The sequence below is a fragment of the Cetorhinus maximus genome, chromosome 6 (assembly GCF_964194155.1).
Source record: "Cetorhinus maximus chromosome 6, sCetMax3.hap1.1, whole genome shotgun sequence".
Classification (NCBI taxonomy): Eukaryota; Metazoa; Chordata; class Chondrichthyes; order Lamniformes; family Cetorhinidae; genus Cetorhinus; species Cetorhinus maximus.
In genome coordinates this window covers 102,934,059-102,960,706 of record NC_135884.1, presented here as the reverse complement: position 1 = coordinate 102,960,706, position 26,648 = coordinate 102,934,059, and the positions used below count along the sequence as shown (strand labels likewise).

The following is a 26,648-nucleotide window of genomic DNA, read 5'->3' as shown; positions in this document are numbered from 1 at the left end:
ATGCTCCAGAACTAGCCACACCCCTAGCCAAGCTGTTCCAGTACAACTACAGAAAACTGTCAACATGGGACAAGACAGAGAATACAGTCCTTAAACACTGTGGGGGGGATTGGAGTGGATGGGTTTTTGGGGGGAGGGGGTGGGGTGGGAAGAGGATGTGAAGGCAAGGGCTGAAGGGTCTTTACATATGTAGCCCTACTCTTGAAGGAAACAACTCATACTGTGGTGAGTTTCTCTGGTGCTCATGCTGGTAAACCAACCCTTTTTCTCCCAGAGAGAGTTACGAATCTGTCCTTACTCTGTCACACCCAGTTATGTGGGCATCCCTAGGTGGGGCAATTTCTGATGTTTCTACTAGTTTTTCCTTTACATTAACAAGCAGTTTTAGTCAAATTAGCACTACAGAGTCTAGAGCAGGAAAGTCAGAGCTTAATCCCATTCAAGTCACAGTTTGTATACACAATTTGCCTTAATGGCTTTTTTTTTGCTTTTTATGGATGGACAGAGGAACACAAAGGAGACTTCATTTCTACAATAAATGGAATCTATATTGTATTCAGATATTGAAAGCTGGCTGTCGTTTCCCCTTCCAAAATAACATCACTAATTCAGACTCATTTATGCATCTTCAAACCTTTATTGTTTGGCTATACAAAGCATACAATTTTATACTGCTGCAAGTTTCAAACTTGCTCTATTAACTAAAGTACATACAACTCATTTAGCCTCACATGAGGCCTTTTCAAAACTTTTGTTCTGCTGATATTGCACTTTTTGCATTAAGGCACGGGGATAAAGAAATCATGGATAACAAGTGTTAGTGCTCCAACAGCAGATAGTTTGTCACTTAGCCGTCTTAGAGTAAAAAAAAATTCATCCTTATAGCTTATAGGCATATACAAAATTTTTCTATTGCATGCATTAAAGACATTACCTATAAGCAGCATCCTTGTATCATAATATACAAATGGTTTAACATAAACACTGCATGCATGTTAAGAATGGCGAGTCTACATGTGGCTCTGAAGCTACTAGGTTTAAATAAAATATATAACTTAACTACACTTAGCATCGTCAAGTTTTGCAAGTCACTTCCACATCAGCATAAAGTCAAAATCATAAATGCGAGTTGGCAGCTTAAAAATAGGTCGATGCAGAATATTGCAGTCTATTATGGCTTTTGCATTAGTGCACAACCCTTTGGCAGAAAGGGGGTGTCCGACACATGCAGTTTCCTCTTTTTGCCACATTCTGTACAAGGCCGCACTCCTTTTTATAAAGGAATGATCATCGTTTTCCCATTGGTATGACGGCTGATGAGTCAATCTGTGGTTCTTACACCAATCTGAGGTTTACAGGCTGATGGCCAATAAGTTGTCCATTCTTTTCTGACACCGCTCGTGTAGCCATCTCAACGGTTGGGAAAGTCACCAAAGCTTCTCCACTGGGCTGGCCGTTAAAGTTATACAGAACTAAGATCGCATCTGCAGGAAGCTAAAGGAGAAAGAGAAAATACACATTGAAGGATGGCTAGAGATTTGTTAATGTAAAGTTGGAGTCTTTAGCGTGCCTTCTGCATCTTGGATGGAGCAGCATATTTTGGTAAATGAACTCCAAGTCAATCTATTGGTTTGTTCCGTCCAGCTGGTAGACTTCAAAATGTTTAGCTAAACAAAAATTTGAATTGCCACAGCTTTAAACTGTGTATGTTGACTAATGTGGTTCAGTGTTGGGCAGTCTTTTGTCAAGCTTCCAAGGGATCCCCTCTTCTTGGACCTAGTTTATCAGCTATATCGCTACATTAAATCAGGTAAGGACAAAAACACAAAGCAAACAGGAAAAGCAGTAGAGCTCCGAAGTAATGAATAACCACCACAAGAGAGCAAAGCTATGCTTCAACTCTTCAATACAGAATTGCACAGCAGATAAAACCAAAGAACAAGAGGTAATGTTGCTTTCTCAAAGCATTTAAGTGTTTAAAATAAAAATTAAGTGCAGGGCATTGAATTTAAATTTAGAATTGTTAAACTTCTGAAGTGTTACAATAACAGCCTTTGCCTGAAGTTCAGAATCACCAGATCGTCTCAAGCTTAGCAATTTAGAGCTTGGGTAGACTGTAAACTGGTGAAAGCAATAGAATGGTTTGTTCTGGATAACTCGGTAGGAACTAATTTCAGAGTCCGTACCCTTTGTTGGAAAAGATGGATTCCAAATGTCTTCCTTCCCATTAAGTCTATTTCTCCTACAAATGTAGGGCCCTTCATTGATTCTACCTACTTATTTAATCACTGCGGGGGGGGGTGATATTCCATGAAATACTTTATTGATCTCATCGTATTTATATCCATTACTCAACCATGTCTTGCTGCCCTTCACACCTTCATCTTCTCTGTCTTCTAAAGCTGCATAGGAGCCATCATGGTCAGGGGACTGGATCATCCTATACTTATTCTATTTATTTATAACCCAGTCGTGATAACTATCCAGCTCCTCCTTGGAGGGAAAGGGGAATTTACGTGCAAGAATAATAGTAAACTTATGCAGAAAGAGTTTCTTGTTTAATTTGTGCACAAAGTGACTGCATTACTGTAGCGAGTGAAGAATCAGCATTATCTTAGCCATGCAAAGAAAAGTTCAACTTCTTTCCCTTTTGAAAAAAAAGCACTGCAACCACCACTGCTCAAAAAGGTGGCTGCAACCACCTCACCGTGTATTTGCAGCACATCATTGGAAGGTGTCAAGAAAGATGATAGTAGTCCCAGAGATGAGGTGGAGAGAGAGAAATAAAAATCCCAGTTTTGAAACACCACTTGATGTCACTTGAGAGTGAAGCCTGGCCACAGAGCCAGCTGGGAAGTTTCTCTCTTACCTTATTGAAATTTGTAAAGGCGGTCATCTACAAACAGACCCACTCTTTGGGTGCCTGAAACATACTCCTTGCTTGTTCGTTCATCTGAATAAGGCCGCTGTAGTCATCAGGTGCATACTACAGTACAAGTTTGAATACATGCATCAGTCAAAAAGGAACATAGCTTGGTGAGTTCATGTTTCACCACAATTTCCAAACCTAGAAAGTTCTTAACCCGGGCATTATAACTTGGCAAGAGAGAACTTTAACTTTTACAAACCATGAATCAATTAACAGCTCTTTGACTGCAAGAATAAAGGCATCAAAATTTTTAAAATACATTAAAAAGCAATTTTTTAAAAATTCATTCCTGGGATATGGGCATCACTGGCTAGGCCAACATTTATTGCCCATCCCTAGTCGTCCTTGAGAAAGTGGTGGTGAGCTGCCTTCTTGAACCGCTGCAGTCCATGTGGTGTAGGTACACCCACTGTGCTGTTAGGGAGGGAGTTCCAGGATTATGACCCAGCGACAGTGAAGGAATGGTGATATATTTCCAAGTCAGGATGGTGAGTGACTTGGAGGGGAACATCCAGGTGGTGCTGTTCCCATCTATCTGCTGCCCTTGCCCTTCTAAATGGTAGTGGTCAGGGTTTGGAAGGTGTTGTCTAAGGAAGCTTGGTGAGTTCCTGCAATGCATCTTGTAGATGGTACACACTGCTGCCACTGTGTGCCAATGGTGGAGGGAATGAATGTTTGTGGATGGGGTGCCAATCAAGCAGGCTGCTTTGTCCTGGATGGTGTCAAGCTTCCTGACTGTTGTTGGAGCTGCACTCATCCAGGCAAGTGGAGAATATTTCATCACACCCCTGACTTGTGCCTTGTAGATGGTGCACAGACTTTGGGGAGTCAGATGGTGAGTTACTTGCCGCAGGATTTCCAGCCTCTGACCTGCTCTTGTAGCCACAGTATTTATATGGCTAATCCAGTTCAGTTTCTGGTCAATGGTAACCCCCAAGTTGCCAAGTCAATCACAACTGTATACCCTCATTAAACTTGTGCATTGCAAGCATAAGCCATATTCTGATCATGGCAGAACAAGACAAGCCGCAAACAATGAAACTACTATTTGACTAGAATATTAGTCATGTTAAAAATGGTCATACACACAGCACATGTGCTATAGAGCCCTGTATGATTATGCAAACCTACCAATTACTGCACTATAACATTATGAATAAAGATACAACAACGTGATATAAAGTTTTGAATGGGATCAAAAGAGCAACAGGACAGTGAATAGTTCACTCTAGTTATTCATTAATAGCAGCACTTAACACAGAATTCCACTACCCATTCAAAGCTCAAATATGGATACCTGAATCTAGATCCGGAATTCATATTTTTTTTTAGAAGATGCTGAAAGATATCTTTATGGATAAGATGGGAACACTTCAAAAAATAGAGCTCAAATGGTGAGAGTAGTGGGAAAAAGTTAAGCAGCCTGTGGACTCCTGAACAAATGGGATTGGGAAGTGCCAGTTAGTCTTTACCATTTTCCAAGACGCCGCAAGCTTACTTTCATCACACCTGTAAAAGCACAAATTCTCTCCTGCCAATTTCAAGATTCATACTTTGGGAGAAAATTGCTTCAGGTATCTGGAGCAAAAAGTCAAAATTTACAATAAAAGCAGATGGTGTACATTCACAAACTCACACAATGCAGTCACAATCTGTTGTTGAATCATTAATCCTGGCATAGGCCCATCCACCATTTTATAATAAACCATTACCTTGTGACTAATCCTGCCCAGCAAAATACTCTAGGTTGGATTGGCTAGGCTGTGCAAATATTAGCATATTACCAGACCTGCTTGCATAGAATGCAATTGTAGAAAAAGGTGTTTTTTTTGTGGGTAGGGATGGAGGGCGAAGACAGAAAGGAGATCCAGAAAAGGATAAGAGCAAAACAGAAATATGTTAACTGAAAACCTCCCAGATAAAATGACCAAAAACAAACATTTTTATTATGTGAGGGTATTCAAATATTTGGCTGCCTTATGACTCGTTGCTCCTGCAAGTCTAACGTGGTACAATCTATTCTGTGCAATACTCCAGCAGACATACAGTGGGGAAAGAAAACAAAACTTTTGCACCAATCCAGGATTTTAATCTGAATTGCAAACAAAGATTTGACAAGATTAGCTTGTTTGTCTTCCTTGTAACTACCAGCCTGGTCTGTTCTGGTTCTGTAAAGATCTACTTCAAAACATTGTGTTGTGACCATCAGTACTGATTTTAATATGTAAAGTGGAAAATATACAGCAATATCAAAACAGTAGAAGTGCTCCCTGTTCAAACAGAGCTCAAAAGGCACATACAAAAGCGCACAGCCTAGTGGAAGGAAAAAAAGATCCAAAACGTGCAGGTTAACTGGTTGTTTAACTGGTTAAATATAAAAGTCTAAAATATCGTGAGCATATGTTGCCATTTTCAGGCTAGTACAACAAAATCACCAAAAGAAAAAGATAAAAAGTTAGTCCCTGCTCCCCAGCCTCGGACAAAGAAAATGCTACTCTTGTATACCTAGCAGCTGATGATAATTCTGCAGATAAGAGTTTTGGAAATGGAGCATTTAGGAAAGAAACCCATTTGGTTTGACTGTAAGCAGAAACTGATCAGTCCACACCATGGTTAATTAAAGATATGCCTGGAACTATAATTGCACAAGTCTATTAACAAAATGGCTTCTGCATTGACCTTTCCCCCCATTTGAGCATATAATAAAATGGCACAATTAGATTTGAAGAAACTGTACACCAGGTGGATTGACACAAAAATTGATAGTAAAATCACCAAGTAGAGTTACAACAATGTCTTATAAGACAACAGGCAGAACTGGATAGAAGATCATCAAAATTAAAGAGGTCAACAAAAAAAACAGAAGGGTAGCATTGACAGTCAAGAACAGTAAATTACAGCCAAGAAAGGTGATGCAAAGCACAATAGATTCCCTCATCACATTTAAAAGATGAACTCATGAAATTTGTTTTTTTTTTAAAAAAGGGAGAATACTTGTGCATTTAAATGGATATCACTGTAGTTTTGAGACAGTATATTTACTTGCCACATAAGATGGTATTTATACTATGGCAGGTCTGGTATTACTGCAACTGTTCATTATGGTGCTCACACATGCAGTACAAAAGCCCCACAAAACCGAAAAGGATTCTATACAGGGGGCAGGGAACCCCAAAAAAACCACCACCATCTCATTTCTCCCCCCCAGAGATGGTAGAGACCAAACTCCCACTAAATTACATCACCACTGACACCTGTCAGATCAATACCCACAGACAGTGCATTGTAAACGGTACTCCCATTTTCACATGGCCATACCAAGCTAGAGGCGGTCCAACATGTATTCACTTTAAGATCAGCACGGTCATTCAACACATCCAGGAGAGCAAGAGAAATGGAACGCATGAGAAAAAAAATTGCTCAGTTAGACATTCTTAGGCCTTAGCAAACAAGTGAACTATAATATAGACAGGCACACTTGAGTTTTAAACGTTGTACTGCAATCCTGAAAAAGGAGGCATATATGCAGAACATCCTCAAATCAAATTATGCTGTAGTGGAAAGGAAACAGATCCTCAAGAAGGAGTACAAAGTAATGATCTTTACCTGATATCCTTGGAAGAAGCTAAGGATGTCTTTTGTTGCAATATTATACGGCAGGCCCTGCATGCGAATGAGTGCTCCTGGTTGTGGTAACACAGCATGGGTTGCTGATGTAGCTGCAGCAGCCATTGCTGCTTGGGGAGCTGCAAAGTATCCTACTGTCGTTGGAGATACTGGAGGGCTGGAAGGGAAGTGGCCATAATAAAATCAGCTCAAATATCCACAAAAAAAGAGGACAGCAGGATTCCCAAGATGTTTCTTAATGACATGGTTCAGTACATTTGAACACTGAACTATAAAGGCATCACAAACAAACATTCTTGACTAAAGGCCCAAGCATTAGATTGCCAGTAATAATAAGAAAATACCAAAAACATTTACCTTGGATAGTAGGTTGTGTAGTTCATATAAAGCTGAGTGGCTGTTGCCTGAGCGGGATAATAGGCAACTGCAGGTGGTGGTGGCGGTGCTGTCCGTGTTGGAGCCAACAGGGCTGGGGGTTGATAAAGTGCTGCTTCGGCTGGTATCACAGCAGTACCAGGTGAGAATGTGGGGTACGTGGGTGGGGAAAGGCCTGCAAGATGAATAAAAAAAGAGGGATAAATGAAAACAGTAGTGTATATAATCACCTTATGCATCTGACAGAGTCCCAAATACCTTGGTGCATAACGAGCATTCAAGGTGTCTGACCTCCATCGGCAGCCATTGCATCGTTGCCAATAAATTCTCAAATCCAGTTTTGCCTTCATGCATATCCTTCAAATTAATTTGGCATTTTGTTTATCCCTACATTTTAAAAACTATACACGCTCATAATTGTGCAAGTCAAATGCTAATCTGAACATGCATGACATCTTGGATGTTAAGCATGAGAGACACCCTGGTGAATGGCCACCTTATCTTCAACCCACTGGCAACTCTATGAGCATCATCTCCAAAGATCAAAAATCCTATTACCAGGCAGACTAAATGCAGAGCTCCAGAAAATACCCCCAAAAGCAAAAAATTGCCCAGTACAAATGTCCAATTTCGCCATTTGGTGAAGGGGGAGTGGGGAGGGGTGGGGAAAAAAAATAATCAAAACCCCCATTCAGACACAAGCCTTGATTAATGAATTACTGATCATGGCAACCAGGTAAAGATGAAAAAGGTAAACAAAGCCCCAGGCTCCACCTACCACAATGTCAGCCGTTAGCAGCAAGAGAGCATCAGAATTCAAAACTTACATGGTAACTTACATGGCGGCGGAGACAAGCCACTACGATTTAAAGTGCCACCCATTAAGACATAGCTCATTTCATCTCCAGAACACTGAAATACTTCCACATATCTATCCTTCATTGTCTTCTTGTGACATTTCTGTGCAACCAAGAAAGCACGATCTGCAGACTTCATCTGAATAAAAGCATCACCTGAGGGCCGGCCCTGGGGGGTTTGGGGACAAAGAGTGGTTATTCCGAGCTGGACACTTTAAAACAAAGCAAATGCACCATTGTAGTCAAGAACATGACTCAAATCTCAGGACCTTTTCAAAAAAGGTGCTAAAACATGTTATTTCAACCTCAAAATAAAAGCAAAATACTGCAGATGCTGAAGATCTGAAATAAAAACAGTGCTGGAAAAGCTCAGCAGGTCTGGAAGCATCTGTGGAGGGGGAAACAGAGCTAACATTGAGCCCAATATGACTCTTCTTCAGTCTAGTTCTGAAGAGGAGTCACATGAGGAGTCATATTAGACTCAAAACATTCTCTCTGTTTCTCTCTCCACAGATGCTGTCAGACCTGCTGAGTTTTTCCAGTACTTTGTTTTTAATCCCAATCTCAACTGGTTGAGCTTGAAGTCAACCCTGAGATCTTGGCCCAACTTGAAGGTAATTCTAAGACTCCCAAATCAACAAATCACAGTTCAAAACACAACCAGTGTAAAACTCATTCTCAATTACAGACAGCCTGCTTCCTATGTAGAACGTTTTAAATAATGGGAAGTTTGTACTTGATTGAAGACTTTCCTCTCCCCTCCCTTTATTTCAAAGCTACACCTCAAGGCACATGCAAAAAGAAAAGTCAGAAGATATTGGTGCAGGTTGCTGTGGTGCTGGTGGAGTTTTCCTATTCCCCACCCATTGGTTGCAAAACCGCTTCAAGCATGGGGCAGTTTTATGTATCCAGTTAAGCCAATTCATATGCAAATTATTAAAATAAAACAATTTTCTATGCTAAAAAGACAAAAGGTTCTTAAAAGGAAAATCAAGCTCAGAACTTGTCAATACTCCCAGATTTTCATTCCCTTAACATGTCCAAAATGCTTATAGAATAATTTACAGGCTTTTATTTTCTATATAGTACCCAAAGATTGAATTACGTACATTGTTCATTTATTTAAAATAGCTTTCAAAGTAATTGCTCAAATTGCCAAGTTAAGTTTTACCTACTTTACTAAAATTTGAGAAGACAAAATTACTGACAGGACAGTGCATTTTAACAATTCACGGAGGACAACCGTCAGTGTATTGGCTCATGCGACACAATTACTTAAACTATATAATAATGTGATTGTGAATATCTGGGAGATGGAACTACCACGTATCAAGGAGGAAGTTAGTAACACAGGCCATAGAAGAAACCTCAAACACTAAATCCTGACTGCTTCTCGCCAGCAGGGTGCCTAGAGCATGGCCATGAATAGGATTTTCCCTGTAGCTGCAGTCATTGAAGGATCAAGATGATGAACCGATCAATTGTTTCTACATTGCTAACTCCAGTCGTACCAACATTGTGCTCATGAAGTATTGCTGCAAAAAAACAAAAATGTAGATCAGTGCATCACTGCATCCCTGCCTAAACATGTCTGACAGGGCTCAAGGGTTAGTCCCTGGAACTGTTTCGCTCAGTGTTTAATTCATTAATCCTTAGACATATTTGAAAATGAGAACCTTGGTAAAAAATAGGGACGAGAAAAGTGGTTTCATGCAACTTGAAATAATAAATTTAAAGCATAGGTACAAGTTCCATGTTGAATTACGTATTTATAACTCAGTGCCTGGTTTTGTGTGACCAGGAGGCCTGACTGGGTTTTAATTTGGTCCATTTTTCAACATAGAGCTTTGACACAGGGAGGGACTAGGTAGAAAAGAGTCAGCATATCCTTTAAGTGCATTCTTATACCTAATCACGATTGCTGAAGTGAGCCGATCAACCTTTGCCATTCTTGCTCTCGCAATCTCAAATGTACTCAAGTTCACATAAATGCAAAATATTAATTGACAAAGGGTAAAATTTTTAGCTCGGCAGGCGGCGGATCTAACTCGACCGAGCGCAAAATGACGCGTGATGATGTTGGACGAGCATCCTGACGTCATTGCGTAGTCCCACGATATTTCGGGTGGCGGGCATGCGCCGGAGTTGGCTGTGCGCCCATCGACAATTAAAAGGCCTGTTAAGGCCATTAAATGGTCAATTAAGTTGAATTTTTTGCTGCCCATCCAACCTCAGTTGGCGGGCAGGCAAGAGGCCTTTGCATTTTTTAGGAAACCTCATCCATGGGTGAGATAAGGTTTCCTAAAGCAAATAAAAAATAAAAACTTAAATTAATAATATGTCCCTGCTCATGTGAGAGTCACATGAGGGGACGTTTCATTACATTTTAATTTTTTTTTATATAACACTTCATCTCCCTGAGGCAGCTCTTTGCCTCGGAGATTATGAAGCGTGCACTCACTCGCACGTGCGAAGGTCGCACTCCCCAGCCTCCCCCCTCCACCGCCCGCACAGGCAGTGCTGAGCGCTGCCGCTCACGTTTCACGCTGGGCGGGCCTTAATTGGCCCACCAGCATGAAATTGCCTTGCGGACCCGATCACGGGTAGTGGTCAGCTTCTCAACCACCCCTGCTGAGCCCACCCGACATGGGTGAAATTCTTCCCAAAGTCATTGAGGAGATTGAAGGCAAATCCAGACTGAATACTAAGCTGCCAGCTAAGATGTCAGCTGAGACTACACAAATTTCATTTGGATCAAAATCACAAACTATACACATGTACACAACATACACAATAGTGTACAGGCTAATGTTCTAGGGGATAAGGGTTCAAATCCCACCATAGCAGCTGGTGAAACTTAAATTCAATTAATAATTCTGGAACTGAAAACCAGGCTCAGTAACGGTGACCATGTCAACAATCATCAATTGTTGTAAAAACACATTTGGTTCACCAATACCCTTTTGGGGAAGGGTGACTCCAGACCCACAGCAATGTGGTTGACTCTTAACTGCCCTCTGCAATGGTCTAGCAAGCCACTCAGTTCAAGTGCAATTAGGGACGGACAACAATTGCTGGCCTTTCCAGCAATGCTCATGGCCCGTGAAAGAATTTTTAAAAACACACAACATTCCCAGAGCTCGTATGCAAAGCTCAAAAACTCCAAAACAGGGTACCTTCCTAACTTCTAAAACTCCAGTGGAACAACTAAACCCACCAGTCACCAACACAACAGGGAGGTTTCTTTTAGTGTCACTTTTTCCCATCTCTCTCCCTCCCAACCTGCTGCCCAATGGACAAGTATTGTCCACAAGCCAAAAAATCTACACTACATTACAAGTATAGTGGAGGTCAGCTTGCTACCTAAACAACTTGAATAGATTCACATACAGAAAAAATCTTAATTCAATGAGTGCACTTGAAATAATAGGCTGTTTGATTTACAGGTTGGCATTTACACAGTCATGTTAGAAATTCAGAGAGCTTTGTGGCACATGGATTGAAGGATAGCTTCACAAATATCCTTTTCTCCAATCCCAACTAAAGGTTTGCATTTTCAAAGGGTAAGGACATTACATTAATGGCAGCAGATTGCAAGTTACCTGCTGATTTAGTACCATGTGAACGCCATGAGGTTTTATGTCAATTGTAAATTCGCCCATGAAGTCTAGAATATCCTCAATGGTTGCTGTGTAGGGAAGGCCCCGTAGACGTATACAGTCTCTTGTATGTCCAGTGGCAATGAACGGCTGAGGTATCACAGGGATGATAGGAGCTGGGAGTGTTGAAATTAGTGGTGTAGACATGTATCTATTTAATACCTAAGGCATTGGAAGAAAAAAAACAATTGGAAGGAGTTCTCGTGTAAAAAAAAAAATTAGAAAAAAGATGTAGCATTATTGCAAAGCTGCTCCAACACACCTGGTGCACCTTACACAGAGGCATTACAGCCACATTTATATTTCAGCTGTATCCATGTGAAGCAAGCTAGGAAGCAGTACTGCAAGGCTGGAGCCAGAAGCAGACAACTTGGAGGATCTTGCTTTGCATTATTGCTTCAGGCCACAACACCCCACTTTGCTGTGGAGTTCCATTGAGCCTCAGTTCCAAACTTAACATTGCAAATTCCCAGCACCTCATCCTAATGTTACAATCACATTGTAAATGCAGGTCCAGTGTGCTGGTTAATTAGTACAAGGAAATACTTAGCCCATATTGATCTGGGAAAATTGGCAGAGTCTAGATTTTGTAAAAATCGATGTTACATCAATACCAGGCATCACATTTCTCTCTCTCAAAACATTCACATTCCATACTTCAAAAGGAATGTCTTTGTTAAAGTTTGGGAAACAAACATCAAAAGTAAAAATGCCAGGCGAGATCAGAGAATGAAGTTTGTTCTATCAATGTTAAATTTCAATCATCTGGCAGTTGACATATTTACTCTTAAGGTATTGAATTTTACTTTAAAAACCAGCCTATTATCTGAAGGTACTGGCTAAAATGGTTCCTCAACAGAATAAAATGTGCCCCAGAATTGATTAATCATCACTGGGATTCCCAACTTATAAGCACACTCCCTGAAATTGAACTTTATGAATGTTATTGCACGAGTCCTGATCATGACTTGCACTGTTCGGCTGGCAATAAACAAAGTCATTAAGTAACATTGCGCAGCAATGTAACAGATCCAATTCTAAAAGGAAATGTTTGCAGGGTGTGGGACTGGTTTGGTAGCTCTTTCAAAGAGCTGGCACAGGCATGATTGACTAAACAGCCTATTCTGTGCCATAAGATTATGTCCTCAAACCGAGGACAATTTAGCACCAAATTTAGAGAATTTGGAGAAAGCACGTGATGAATTGGAAGAGGGGAGACCATCAACATTGTTACATCAAGATCATACACAACCACAATATAATGTTCAGTGCTACATGATGTAGTAATACTAACCTGCTGTACTTCTGCCGCAGTACTTCTGAACAGCTCAATGTAACGCTTCCCCAATATTTCCTTGTGCTTTTTAAGTGCATTTTGTGCAAACTCTTCACAGGCAAACAACACAAAAGCATCCCCAGTCGGTCTTCCATCAGGGTACTTAACAAAGAGGAGCCCCTCCTTGCCACCTGTAACAGGGCACTCATTTCCAAAAAAGCCTAGGACATCATCTGCTGTGGCTGTGAAAGGTAGTCCACGCATTCGTATTATAACTTGGCTCTCCTTGGACAAGAATTGTGCCACTTCATTTGAAGTACCTGCATTAAAAAGTATATTTCAAAATGGTACTAACAGAACATTAACTATGTAACCACCTTCTAATTGTCCAAGATAAAAATAACAATGAGTACAGCAAGGGCCCAAGATTAGTTAAATACAGAAAAAAAATGAATTATGAAGTGGTAAGTTAAATAATTCTAATAATAAATCAATAAAAGACAAACCTTAAGCAGATTATAATGGTCACTTGAATCTCAAAATGAGTTTATTGCCTTGTAATCACTTCAGGGTTTTACTGAAAATAGCTGTCCAATGAGAACAGGTTTAATCATTTTACTGGGAACAGGTTAACAGGTTTAATCATTTTACTGAGTCACTGCCATCAGGAGAGAAAAAAAACATGGCTACTACACTGGGCTCCTGCTTCATAAATTAATCTCTTGGGAGAGGATTATTATGGCAACTGGTAGGCAAGACCAAGAACAAAATTCTCAGCCAGTCTACCAAAAATAGTCAGTTTTAGTGAATGAACAATTTGGATGCATGTTAGATACAATAAAAAAATCAGAATTATTTCACATTTTTTCACTACATTAGGAACTAAACTATCCCCTTCTCCATCCCCACACACATCTCATTTTAAAAACCAAATTAAGCAGCAAATTCAGGTTTTGCTGCCAGTCACCCATTTCATGAGTTTTAAGACTATGCCAAAGGGTTGGCTGCCATCTTGGTTTCCAGTTAGAAACCTCACCTGAAGTAGGCCACAAATTTTGCAACATGATGATCTAGAATGAAATCAACATGCACAGACTTAATCGCTTTAGGACAGAAGGTACGAGTTGCCATTATGGTAGCAATGCACACACTCCTCAGGAGGGATTGGAGAATGAAACCCATTCTGCAAAAATCCTTCAAAGTGAATTCTGGACAGAGAGGTTATGTATTAGAGTTGATGCCCACTACACTGCATCTCTGCCCTGTTTGGGCAGAGTTTCCTTAAACAGAGGAGGCAGATGTTTCTGGTGTCTGCCCACATTGGCAATGTCATCAGAGTTCCAACTAGTTCCATCCCTGTAAGCAAGTGTCCTCTTCGCCAGCAGCTGCCAGGCTACAGAAGTGAGCCCCACAGATGCTGCAAGGCAATCTCCTTAGCAAGGGCAGTCTTTGTATGCATGGGTTCCATGGAAGACAAGCATCTACAATAGTTAGAAATACCTCATTGCCATCGAGATCTGCTAGTGTTCCTCCCTTGCTAATTCTTTTTCCAACCACCCCTCCCCCACCCCACCCAAACAAGCAGATGACTCAGCAGTACCACTGCTGGCAGGAACACATTCTCACTAAATGGAGATGCTCTTCACCCCAGATAAGGGTTTTTTTTTCCCCCAAAGCAGAAAGACTCGCTTGGCCATGGTTATGGCGGTGCAGCAAAACTGCAGATTTTCAGGGTCATAGTATTCATTAAGTCGAGCTGTAATAGGCCATTGATCATCAAACTGAATGCACCAGCCTGTACAATATTTAAAATGGATCCCCTTCAGTACTCAGGGATTGGGGTGGGAACGATGAGATCAGCAACCACTGATCTCTTGAGATTTATTCTCCTTATGTATATATTCTAACTTGCAAACATTCCATTGGATTTTTCTAAAAACTTACCTCCAGCAATTTTTAAGAATTCTTCTCCAGTAGCCTTGTATACCTGAATGGAAATTAATTTTCAGAATCAGCCATTCGTTTGAACTTTGCCATTTAAAATGAAATTTAAAGTTACTTCACATTTGTGCCCACCTCAATGTATCTACTCCCCATGTGATGTTTATGCCTCTCGAGTGCAAGGTCTCGGTGTTCTGGATTGATGAACCTGACTAGTGCTTCTCCATTTCTTCTTCCTTGGGAGTTGAGGCACAGTGCTACGCCACCTCTACAATAAAACCAGTGAATTCCCATTATAAAACTATACACTGATTCATTCATTATTGTCAACCACAAATCTGAGCTTTCAATCCATTTAAACACTTACGATCCAGTTAGGGACCATTAACATTTTAATAATACCAGAATACCTTGTTTTAATTAATAGAATTATACCACAAGATTTTAGTTTGTATTCTGTTTTTAAAAAAAAGTGTGTATAAAAAGGGGGTTAAACAAAACAAACACTACTCATTTAACAATATGGTTTACAACTACATAGGTTATGCACTCATTTTCCCCCAAGAATTCTCTTAGAAGACACATCAAAAGTTATTTACTTTTGTAGGGACCACGCATAAGTATGCCACAGTCCTTCGGAGAATATTCCTCAGCTCCAGCTATTCTCAAAGGTAAAACTTTCATTTCTGACTATGGATGTCTCAGTCCCTTGTTCTGGTTACTTTTCCAATACTTCCAAGCTAATCTACTTGCTGCCTTCTTTGCCACAAGGAGGACCACTGTAGATTCTTCCACTCGTTTCAAACCAGGCAATCTTCCATCTTCTGTTGCCTCACAAATTCAAACTGAGATTAAGCCTCACCTGCACTCCACAGTGAATGAAGTAGTTAGTTTTTTTTTTAAAAAAAACTCTGCTTACAGTAGTCTATCTAATTGTCATTTATTTTGGCTATCTTCACTCAATGAGCTACAGACCATACAAGGTCTAATCTGCAACTAAGTCTCTTGGCAAAAACACCCAGATAAATTGAAACCAGAAAACCTCTCTAGACTCCACCCATCTACAACATAGCTTGCTCTGGGATATCCTCAAACCGACCTTTAGATTAATTACTCCCCCCCATTTACAATTTATTCTTTGATCTGATTGAGTAAATGGGTTTTACAACCTTCCAGGGTTCATTAAATGCTTTAAAATTGATTTAGCTCCAACTACCAAAACAAGAACATCTCTCTGGAACACCTTTGTTGGAAGCATTGCAGACATCATCTCTCCAGCTAAGTAAGCCCACCTGCTGCTTTATGATCTTAGCTTTCCAGCTGCTAAGTCAAATAAACTTTAATTCCCAAAACTAAAAGCTGTACTCTAAAATACATGGACCATGAACTAGGTACTTGCAACACTAATATTTAAACTCTATTAATATTTTGCACCTTTAACAACACCAGTAAAAAAAAACCCCAAAAATCAGTGCTGCACTCTTGATTTGTCTTACAACATACAATTCTTGCAGGGCTTCCCTCAATAATGCAAGCTTATCCAATAAGTAATTGAACCATAAGTCCCATGAATAATCTTCATTCTGTGGGTGCTACAAATTGGACCTTGGCATTCCAATTTAAGCACAGAAATAAAGGGGCAAGATTCTTGCTCTTGATCTTTGTTCAGCAATGTGTGCAACATTTGATGAGGGCACGGTTTCCCCTTATAGTTAAAGACTTGTTGACATTCAGTGTCACAGCTGTCATATGAACAACTATTTCAGAGTACTAGAAGATAATGGTGCTGAGGGAGGGAAAGGGGAACAGAATCATTCCACCGACAAGAGAGAAAATTGCAAAAGAAACCTTTGATTCACCACTTGTCTTGGCTGACAACTGTGGCTGAGGGAGGTCACCTACACTGACTATCTTTTAAAGTAAATTAAGAAGTCATAAAAGTAATTGTTACAGGTGTTTCCATCTCTAGGTCTATTCTGTTCTACTTTCACCCCAAACCAACAATTTCCCAGCCAAGAACACATATCTATGCATTATGTAACTGGTCCTAAAGTATTTTCCTCCTTTCACTTCTCCACCCGAGTGAATGTTCTTTCTCTCTTGACCACCTCTCAAAAGTAATGTCTGGCCATAACTAGTGAGTGCATTCCTAGCAATGTCCTTGCTTCCCACCCTGACACTGGTATCTCTAGGGTCACCATAAGATCAATCAAAGCTACATGCTCCAAATGGCAACATCATCCTGATACAAGTTCAGCACTTAACACCCAGCTCTTCTTCTTCACCATCCCCTTAGACCCCTCATTGCCAGTGTTGATAAGATACTTGGCTAGCATCCAAACTTGGATGAATCACAATTTCCTTCAGCTAAACACTGGAGATCAAAGCCATAATCTTCCACCTCACCATGGACTCCATATCCTCGTCACTGATGAATCCCCCTCACCTACTAAGGTTTGAATCTGAGCCTGGCTATTTGACTTTGAGCAGAGCATCTGACCCAGTGCATGCAGTTAATAGACCATGAAAAGCATTACCAAAAGTACCGACTGAATCAAATTCAAATGCAGCATTTAAGAGGGAATTAGATAAACAAAAAATATTAAGGGAAACAAGGAGGCAGAAGGGAAATAGAATCAGGCAGCTCAGATATAGAAAAAGCACCCAAGCTATTCTCAAATCATGGACCAATACAACACAGATGGAGGCCATTCATCCAATCATGCTGGCTCTTTGGTAGAGGTATTCAATTAATCTCATTCCCCTGCTCTTTCCCACAGCCATGTTAATTTTCCCCCCATTCAAGTATTTGCTTTGCAATCTGCTTTGAAAGTTATAAATTTGCCTCCACACCTTTTCAGGCAGTGCATTCCAGATCATAACTTCCTGTGTAAAAAGTATTCATATCACCTCTGGCTCTTTTGCCAATCACCTTAATGTCCATTGGTTGCTAAGTCTTTTGCCACTGGAAACAGAGCAAATGAGGAGAAACTATCAAGTGCCTTTATGATTTTGAACCCCTCTATCAAACCTCCTCTTAAGTCTTCTTTGCTCCAAGGAGAACAACCCAGTAATTTTAGTCTCTCCAGATAACTGAAGTCCCTCATCCCAGGTGCCATTCTAGTAAATCAGTTCAGAACTCTCCCCAAGGTCTCGACATCCTTCCTAAAGGATGGTGTCCAGAATCGAACAATACTCCAGCTGAGCCCTGACCAGCGTTTTATAAAGGGTAAACACAACTTCTTGGTTTTTGTACTCAGTGCCTCTACTAATAGGGCCAAGGATCTCATACACTTTAACATCCTTCTCAACTTGTCCTGCCACGTTCAAAGATTTGGCTATATACACTCCCAGATAAACTGTTGTAGCTAACCACCTTCAGAATTGTACCAGTAAATTTATATTGCCTGCTTCTCAATCTGTCAAAATGTGTCATTTCACACTTCTCTATTAAATGTTTGTGCCTGCTCATCTGTCTACATCTTCTTGAATACTATCCTCCTCATTGTTTACTGCATTTCCCAGTTTTGTATCATCTGCAAATTTTGAAATTATGGGCCAAGTATATTCAAGTCAAGGACATACCAAGTAGAGCAGTGTTCCCAAAACTGACCCCTGAGGAAGGTCACTGCGATATTACTTTCCTCCAGTCTGAAAAACAACCGGTCACCACATCCTTTGCTTTCTGTCCCCATTGTCCCTGATCCTTTAATCCCAAGGGCTTTAATTTTGATAGCAAATTTGATCTCTCATATCTTGGAAAGTCTTTAATTCTTGGAATTTTTGATTGTCAGCCCTCCTTCCATGTCTAAAAAGAATTATATTTGCAAACTGAGAAAATGCCAACTACACTGGGCAGATTCAATCCACCCACAGACAGAAACAAATGGCAGGCATTACATGAAGCAAAATTGTATTCACATTGCTGCTAACTCTGAAGATGCTCACTGAAATAGCTTCAGGGGAGAGTCAGCAACAGTAAATGCTTCTAATTTTGATGGCCGGGCTGGCACAGGAACACAAGTGGTTAAACACCAACAAGCATTTGTACAGTACGTTTACTGTAAGGAGTGCCCCAAGGTGATTTACAGATAGGGAAAAGAAAAGCAGGATAGTGAGGAAACTACAAGACTTAAAACTTGGTGAGAGATTGTTTAATGAAAAGCTTTTTTTTAAAAAAAGCAAATACCAGAAAAGGGAAGCAGAGGTTTAGAGGGAACACCAGAGACAGACACGACAACCAATCTTGGAAGTCGGAAAGCCAAGATATTTGGTTCCCACTTTCCATCTCTACTTGTATTCAGATTTTAAATAGTTTGAAAAAGTGACTTAAGAGTGTGGACAATCGGAGGGAAATCTTATTACAGATATTTGATAGCAATTACACCTCTGGTAAGTTGAGCCATGCATTCATTTCAACTTAAAACTATAAAACATTCACAGCACTGTATTCTTATTCCAAAGTACACTTACTTTGCAATGTTTAGTCCTTTAAAAAATCTTGCAATATCTTGGTCAGATGATTGCCATGGAAGACCTCTTGCCCTAATTACAGTTTCACCATTTACTCCTTCAGCCTTGCTACTGTAAGAGAACATTTCACATAAATTTCTGCCCATCATTGTTCCTTGAAAAAAAAAAGTCCATTATGCAACAATTGTATAAATCGCCTTGTAGAGGAAGTAATTTGTCTAAACTGGCTATGATGATTTGCAGCACGTATCACTTCCCTTGAAAGCGTTTTCTCCTCCTCTTTGGTCTTCCCCACATCATTTAGACCATGTGGTCCAGGTAAATACTGCTGCCAATCAAAGCTAGTAACTGGGGTACTTGCATGAACAGCCCAGCTAATTTTCTTCCTTCCTCAAAAATGGTCAATATTTGCTCAACACCTCTCCACAACTAAAGCGGAATCAACCCATTCTGTATTCTCTGTGGGAAACTTGACTAAGGATAAAACACACTGATAAAAGCAAAATACTGTGGATGCTGGAAATCTGAAACAAAAACAGAAAATGCTGGAAAAAAAAAACTCAGCAGGTTTGGCAGCATCTGCAGAGAGAGAGAAACAGAGTTAAGAGCCTGTAGGACTCTTCTTCAGAGCTATAAAACATGTTGCCCTTGCTCTTATTTTTTTCTGGATGCAGGCAGTACTTCTATTCTTAAGGCAAATCATTAAAAACTTTATTACTTGCACAATTCATAACTATCATTTTCTGTTAAACATTCTTGGACTACAATACAGCACCTTTTAAATACAAATGTACAAGTGCACCACTTACCAAGGACCCGTTTCAAATTTGTACTTGACAGTTTCAAAGTTTTTGAATTCATAATCTGAAAGAGAAAATGAAGTAACTATACACCAACCAGTCACTGTTGAAAGGCTTAGAATGCTTAATCAAAAAGATGACTTACTGTAAGGTTCACTTATTAAACTTGAAATAATTGCACCCATGGTAATAACTTCAAAAACACCAGACTCATTGGCTGTATTGTCTGTGCTTAATTCCAAATCTGTACACAGCATTAAGGAAGTTAAATCAATAGGATCCTCCTAATTTCCCATTAACAAAACCAAACAAGATGCAAGTTTAAGTGGGAACAATCATTCGTACTTGTTATTCAGGAATAAGATAAATGGGTTGCATCAGAGGAGACATGCTACACCTAGATATTGGTGAAAAGTCCCTTTTTTGGGAGGGGGCACAAAGGGAAAAGAGGACGTTGAATACAAATCCTTGACCAAGACATCAAATAAAATCCCCAAACTACTGCACTGAACCTTCTAATATCCATTTGCATATTATCTGCTTTACAACAAGTTGCGAATGTTGATTTATTTTTTTGTATTGTTCTTGTCTTCAATCATGTCCCTGTGGTTTAGCTGTATGTGTGCAAAAGCAGAAAATTAGGTCCATTAGCTTTTTGTGCCTTCAGCTGCCAAGATCCCAAGCTATGGAACTCCAAACTTAAACCTGTCTCTCTCTCTCTCTCACCTCCTATAAAACACTCCGTAACGCATACCTCTTTGACCAAGCTTTGTATCATCTTCCCTAACATTTCACGCGGCCCGGTGTCAAATTTTGTCTTATAATGCTGCTGTGAAGTGTCTTGGAACACTTGACTACACTAAAAGGTGCTATATAAAAGTAATTTTTATATTGGGGTCCAGTAAGTGTATATCCATTCTAAGATCAGTAACCTCTGCTCAGAACTGTGACACAGAAAGCCAGTTAAATTTCTTGATGGTTAACCAGAAGGAAGGATACATTCAGCCATGGAACTGATGGAGAGTTCTTTCACGGAGGCTGCATTTGGGCAGCATTTGTGAAATTCCTTCTGCAGGTCATAAAACGAGTAGAAACAGTCAGGGAGCACCAAGTTCTACAAAAAGAAAAAGGAAAATCAATTATGTTTAAGTGCATGAAATTTTACAGTTAAGGTTTTCAAAATTAATATTTCAAATCACAAGGTGATTTTTCTGCAATATAGAAGATGGAATTTTTCAAAGCCGATCCACAGGTTTGTTGCGAGATAGGTACAAAGTTACATGGAACAATAACCCTGCTTAGGGGGCACAAGACTGCTGCAAATCACGTATGACAGCACAGGAAAGCAGTCCTAGATGTAATCGTAATTAAGTGCTAGGAACACTAAGCTATCATAGCCCACCCAATAGTTCAGCAAGTAGCGAAGTCAGACAGTGCCAGGACACTTACCGTTTCAACAGATAATCCAAAAAAAGGAATCACACAAATACTGTCTAAAAAATAATCAAATGGAGGGACTGAAACAACAGATGGATGATAAAATTAACTTTATAACTAATTATGTTAATGACTTTTTTTTTGTTCTTCTATTGCCCATTTTAATAGAGAAATTGATAAAATCAGGCTAATAGAATTATAAGCTCCTGGAGAACCACTGAAGTGACAATTACATATAGGTTCAAGCAACAAGCAGATTGAAAGGGGTTTGAAAGATATAGCAAGATGGCAACAGCGGGTATCACTGCAAAACATAGGCAGCTTTACTCCATAGTCAAATTGTCATAATATTCACATTCCTTATTGTAACACAAATACTGCAGGTTTATTAAACTGATCAAGTGACTATCAGATTAATGCATCATGGATAATATTGTACCTCATGAATAGAATAAACTAGATATTCTCCCATTGGCAAGACCACTAATTTATAGTTTTCATTTATAAATAGACATCAGAATTTGATTCCAAAATACATAATCTTGTGTAATTTGACCTATTTGGTTACTGTAATTCAATACCCATTTGTATTGCACTTCAAGGGGAACATTGTCAAGTCCTACTCCCAAATACTCAGTTCTAATCATTTTTCCTGCGCAAATATTGCAAAAATCTACTCCTTGTCTAGGTGACAGTTCTGGGCATCCTTTCAAACCTATACGGTTCACGTTTGTGATCTTTCTTTTAAACATCCAGTTACATGGATGGGAACATACATGGGGGGAACCTCCCCATCCCCCTTAAACCAGCTTATATTTCACCCCTTTCCTATTTCTACTTAGTTCTGTTGAAGGGTCATGAGGACTCGAAACGTCAACTTTGTTCTTCTCTGCCGATGCTGCCAGACCTGCTGAGTTTTTCCAGGTAATTCTGTTTTTGTTTTGCAGTTAAAAAGGTACTGGTAGGTTGAGATAAATATAACCCAGTTAATTATAGTTTCAACATCATTAGTGGGTAAAATAATTGAAAAGGATACCAAAGATATAGGTAATGGTGCATTACCTAATGCAAAGCTTAAGAAGCAGCCAGCAGGATTAGAAAGGAAAGGATCAGTTTGTGAAAGGTCCCTCGACTATTGTAGAGAACAATAGCACAATTCGCTAATAGCTTTGTTTGCTTTGACTTCCAAAAAGCCTCCTATGAGGCAAAGAACAAAGAACAAGAACAAGAACAAAGAAAAGGACAGCACAGGAACAGGCTCTTTGGCCCTCCAAGCCTGCGCCGATCATATTGCCCGTCAACTAAAACATTTTGCACTTCCAGGGTCCATGTCCCTCTATTCCCATCCTATTCATGTATTTGTCAAGCTGCCTCTTAAACCCCACTATCGTACCTGCTTCCACCACCTCCTCTGGCAGCGAATTCCAGACACTCACTACCCTCTGCGTAAAAAACTTACCCCACACATCACCTTTATAGTTTTCTCCTCTCACCTTAAATCTATGTCCCCTAGTAATTGACTCTTCCACCCTGGGAAAAAGCTTCTGACTATCTACTCTGTCCATGCCACTCATAATTTTGTAAACTTCTGCCAAGTCGCCCCTCAATCTCCGTCACTCTAGTGAGAACAATCAGAGTTTCTCCAACCTCTCCTCATAGCTAATAACCTCCAGACCAGGCAGCATCCTGGTAAACCTCCTCTGCACCCTCTCCAACGCCTCCATATCCTTCTGGTAATGTGGTGACCAGAATTGCACGCAATATTCCAAGTGTGGCCTAACCAAAGTTCTATACAGCTGCAGCATGACTTCCCAGCTTTTATACTCAATACCCCTGCCAATGAAGGCAAGCATGCCATATGCCTTCCTGACTACCTTATCCACCTGCGTTGCCACTTTCAGTGACCTGTGGACCTATACACCCAGATCCCTCTGCCCGTCGATGCACTTAAGCGTTCTGCCATTTACTGTGTAATTCCTGCCTGTATTAGACCTTCCAACATGCATTACCTCGCATTTGTCCGGATTAAAATCCATCTGCCATTTCTCCGCCCAAGTCTCCAACCGATCTATATCCTGTTGTATCCTTTGACAATCCTCTTCACTATCTGTAACTCCTCAAACCTTAGTGTTGTTTGCAAACTTGCTAATTAGCCCAGTTACATTTTCCTCCAAATCATTTATGTATTCCACAAACAGCAAAGGTCCCAGCACTGATCCCTGTGGAACTCCACTAGTCACAGCTCTCCATTCAGAAAAGCACCCTTCCACTGCTAGCCTCTGTCTTCTATGACCAAGCCAACACAAGACGATTCATAGAATGATACAGGAGGCCATTCATTGTGTCTGTGCCACCCTTTTGGTGGATCTATTAAATTAGTCCGGAGACTCTGCTCTTTTCCCGTAATCCTGTGAATATTTTTTTTCCTACTCAAATATTCATCCAATTCCCTTTTGGTAGTTACTGCTTCACCATCCTTTCAGGCAATGCATCTGAGATCACAACAACTGTTTGGTTGCCTCTGGTCCTTTTGCACAGCACTTTCAATCTGTCCTCTCTGGGTAATGACCCTTCTGCTACTGGAAACAGTTTCCCTTCATTTACTCTATTAAAACCATTCCATGATTTACAACACCTTTACCGAATCTCCACTCAACTTTCTCTGTTCAGGGAGAACAACCCAGCAACGATGAAGGAATCATGATATATTTTCAAGTCATACAGCCTGTGACTTGGAGGGGAACTTTCCGGTGATGTGCCCATGTGTCCGCTGCCCTTGGTCTTCTAGGTGGGAGAGCACACAGGTTTGGACAGTGCTGTCAAAAGGGCCTTGACAAGTTGTTGCAATACACAGCCGTCATTGTGCACCAGTGGTGGAGGGAGCGAATGGTTAAGGTGGAGGATTGTGTGCCAAACAAGCTGACTGCTTTGTCCTGGTTGATGTCCAGCGTTGAGCTTTCTTGGAGCTGCAATCATCCCAGGTAGGAGATACTCCACCACACTCATTACTTGTGCCTGGTAGATGGTGGACAGACTTTGGGGAGTCAGGAGTTACTCACTTCAGAATTCCTGTGACTGGTCTCTGATAATCCCTGGGATGTTGATAGTGGGGGATTCAACAATAGTAGTGTCACAATAACAAGGGGAGATGGTTAGATTCTCTTTTTGGAGATGTTCATTGCCTGGCACTTGTGTGGCATGAATGATAGTATGTTACCCCCTACACCATGATCTCGTTTTGTGTAGTAACCTTTGATGTGGCACCTTATCAAATACTTTCTGGAAATCTAAGTACAGCATATCCACAGGCTCCCTTTTATCCATGTTGCTTGTTACTTCTTTAAAAGAAGTCCAATAAATTAGTCAAACAGGATTTCCCTTTCACAAAACTTAAATGCCTGATTGCATTGCGATTTTCTAAGTGCCCCACTATAACCTCCTTGGTATAAAAAGAGAAAAGATTAGCAAAGCTCAAGCTTCACCATCTACAAAGAAGCTTGCTGTTCAAGAACCTTACTGATGCCTGGCCCCTTTCCTGCTCTAATCTCTTCCAACCCTACAGCTATCCAGGATTTCAGTGCTCCTCTAATCCCAGCCTCCTGAGCATTCCCAATTTTAGATGCTCCACCTTTTATGGTCATGCCTTCAGCAGCCTAGCCCCTAAGTTTGGAATTCCCTTCTTAAAACTCCTCTGCTCTACTTTGTCTTCCTCCTGCAAGTTGCTCCTTAAAACCTATCTCTTTGACCAAGCTTTTAGTCTTCTGCCCTAATACCTTCTGCGTCTCAATGTCTTATCTTGTTTTATAATGCCGCTGGGAAGCACCTTGAAACATTTTATTACATTAAAAGGTGCTATATAAATAAAAGTTGTTAAATAAAGTGAGCACAGAATATTACAGCAAAGATAAAATTAGCCCAAGAAAATTAGAGGACAATAAACACAAGGAAAGAAAAAAAAAATCTTTACTACCTTAAAGGCTGGTACATGTTTGGAATATCCTAACAGTTAAGAGTAGTGATGTCAAAGACATGGAGTGTTTTAAGTGAAGTTAGCTGCTGAATTGGGTTGGAGCACCAGGGGTATGAACTTCACTGAATGGCCATTCCTTATGTTATCCACTATTGTCTCCAAAGTCTAGTCATTGCAGGGTAATCAAGCTTAGTCTAAAAGATTCAAGTGTATGTACAGGATTTAATTTTTAAAAAATTATAACCCATCAGCCACGATCCAGTTCTATTCACGATTAATCAAATCTCATTATACCCAATCTAATTCCTGGAGCAGCAACTCACTGATTTTCATGTGACATTATCTCATTAGCTGCTAGGGAGGTTTGTGCACTAGGAAGTCATAGCTAATAAACAATGAAGTTGTGAAATTTGACATTTCGAAAAAAAGGAAGCTGGAATCTGTGGATATGATGCTATCAAGCTAACTGCATCAGTACATTATAAACGACAACCAAACTGAAACCATGTCACCTTTCATCCAGTATAGGTTTAGATCACACCAATTTATCACCTTAAACTGACCACGGCACCGTGGTACAGGGAGCCATTCAAGTGGGGGGAGGAAATAGGAATGTAGTAGTGGTAGGGGACAGCATAATTAGGGGGATAGATACAGTTCTCTGCAGCCATGACCGCGAGTCCCAAAGGCTGTGTTGCCTGCCTGGTGCCAGGGTTAAGGACATCTCCTCAGAGCTGGAGAGGAACTGAAGTGGGAGGGGGGGGGGGGTCCAGTTGTCATCGTCCATGATGGTACCAATGACATCGATAGGACTAGAAAGGAGGTTCTGCTGAAAGAATTTGAACAACTAGAAGCTAAATTAAAAAGCAGAACCTCCAAGGTAATAATCTCAGGATTGCTACCTGAGCCAAGGGCAAACTGGCATAGGGTAAATAAAGTCATGGAGTTAAATGTGTGGCTCAAAAAGATTGGTGTAGGGGGAATGGGTTTCAGTTCATGGGCACTGACACCAGTACTGCGGTAGAAGGGAGCTATTCCGGTGGGACGGGCTTCACTTGAACAGTGCTGGGACCTATGTCCTGGCGAACTGAGAGAGGGCTTTAAACAAAATAGAGGGAAAAGGGGGAGGGGGTTTCTGGAAAAGGGATATGTAGGCTCACAAAGCAAAAGGACATGGCAGCCTTGCAGGCCAGCTATTTAGGTAATGATGGACAGAGTCTGACAGGGAGGGACAGAGTCTGACAGGGAGGGACAGAGTCTGACAGGGAGGGACAGAGTCTGACAGGGAGGGACAGAGTCTGACA

The 26,648-nt window shown here is 40.5% G+C and overlaps 1 protein-coding gene across 6 annotated transcripts in view; it reads right to left on the bottom strand.

Annotated features, from left to right (window-relative positions):
- Positions 1 to 617: 617 nt before the first annotated feature.
- The window catches only part of esrp2 (epithelial splicing regulatory protein 2), a 35,420-nt gene continuing 9,389 nt past the window's right edge, over positions 618 to 26,648 (bottom strand). For 3 of the 6 annotated variants that reach the window (XM_078544219.1, XM_078544221.1, XM_078544220.1), the window contains 13 exons: positions 20,937 to 21,051; positions 20,083 to 20,181; positions 19,947 to 20,001; positions 19,138 to 19,248; positions 14,800 to 14,932; positions 14,668 to 14,710; positions 12,742 to 13,043; positions 11,391 to 11,609; positions 7,759 to 7,957; positions 6,914 to 7,106; positions 6,536 to 6,713; positions 2,870 to 2,986; positions 1,357 to 1,494 (listed from right to left, as the gene is read on the bottom strand). In XM_078544219.1, coding sequence (XP_078400345.1) covers positions 2,897 to 2,986; positions 6,536 to 6,713; positions 6,914 to 7,106; positions 7,759 to 7,957; positions 11,391 to 11,609; positions 12,742 to 13,043; positions 14,668 to 14,710; positions 14,800 to 14,932; positions 19,138 to 19,248; positions 19,947 to 20,001; positions 20,083 to 20,181; positions 20,937 to 21,051 — 1,737 coding nt within the window. In that variant the 3' untranslated portion in view covers positions 1,357 to 1,494; positions 2,870 to 2,896. Of the gene's footprint in view, positions 1,495 to 2,869; positions 2,987 to 6,535; positions 6,714 to 6,913; positions 7,107 to 7,758; positions 7,958 to 11,390; positions 11,610 to 12,741; positions 13,044 to 14,667; positions 14,711 to 14,799; positions 14,933 to 19,137; positions 19,249 to 19,946; positions 20,002 to 20,082; positions 20,182 to 20,936; positions 21,052 to 26,648 lie in introns of all 6 variants that reach the window. The other 3 variants (XM_078544224.1, XM_078544223.1, XM_078544225.1) reach the window with 3 other exon arrangements.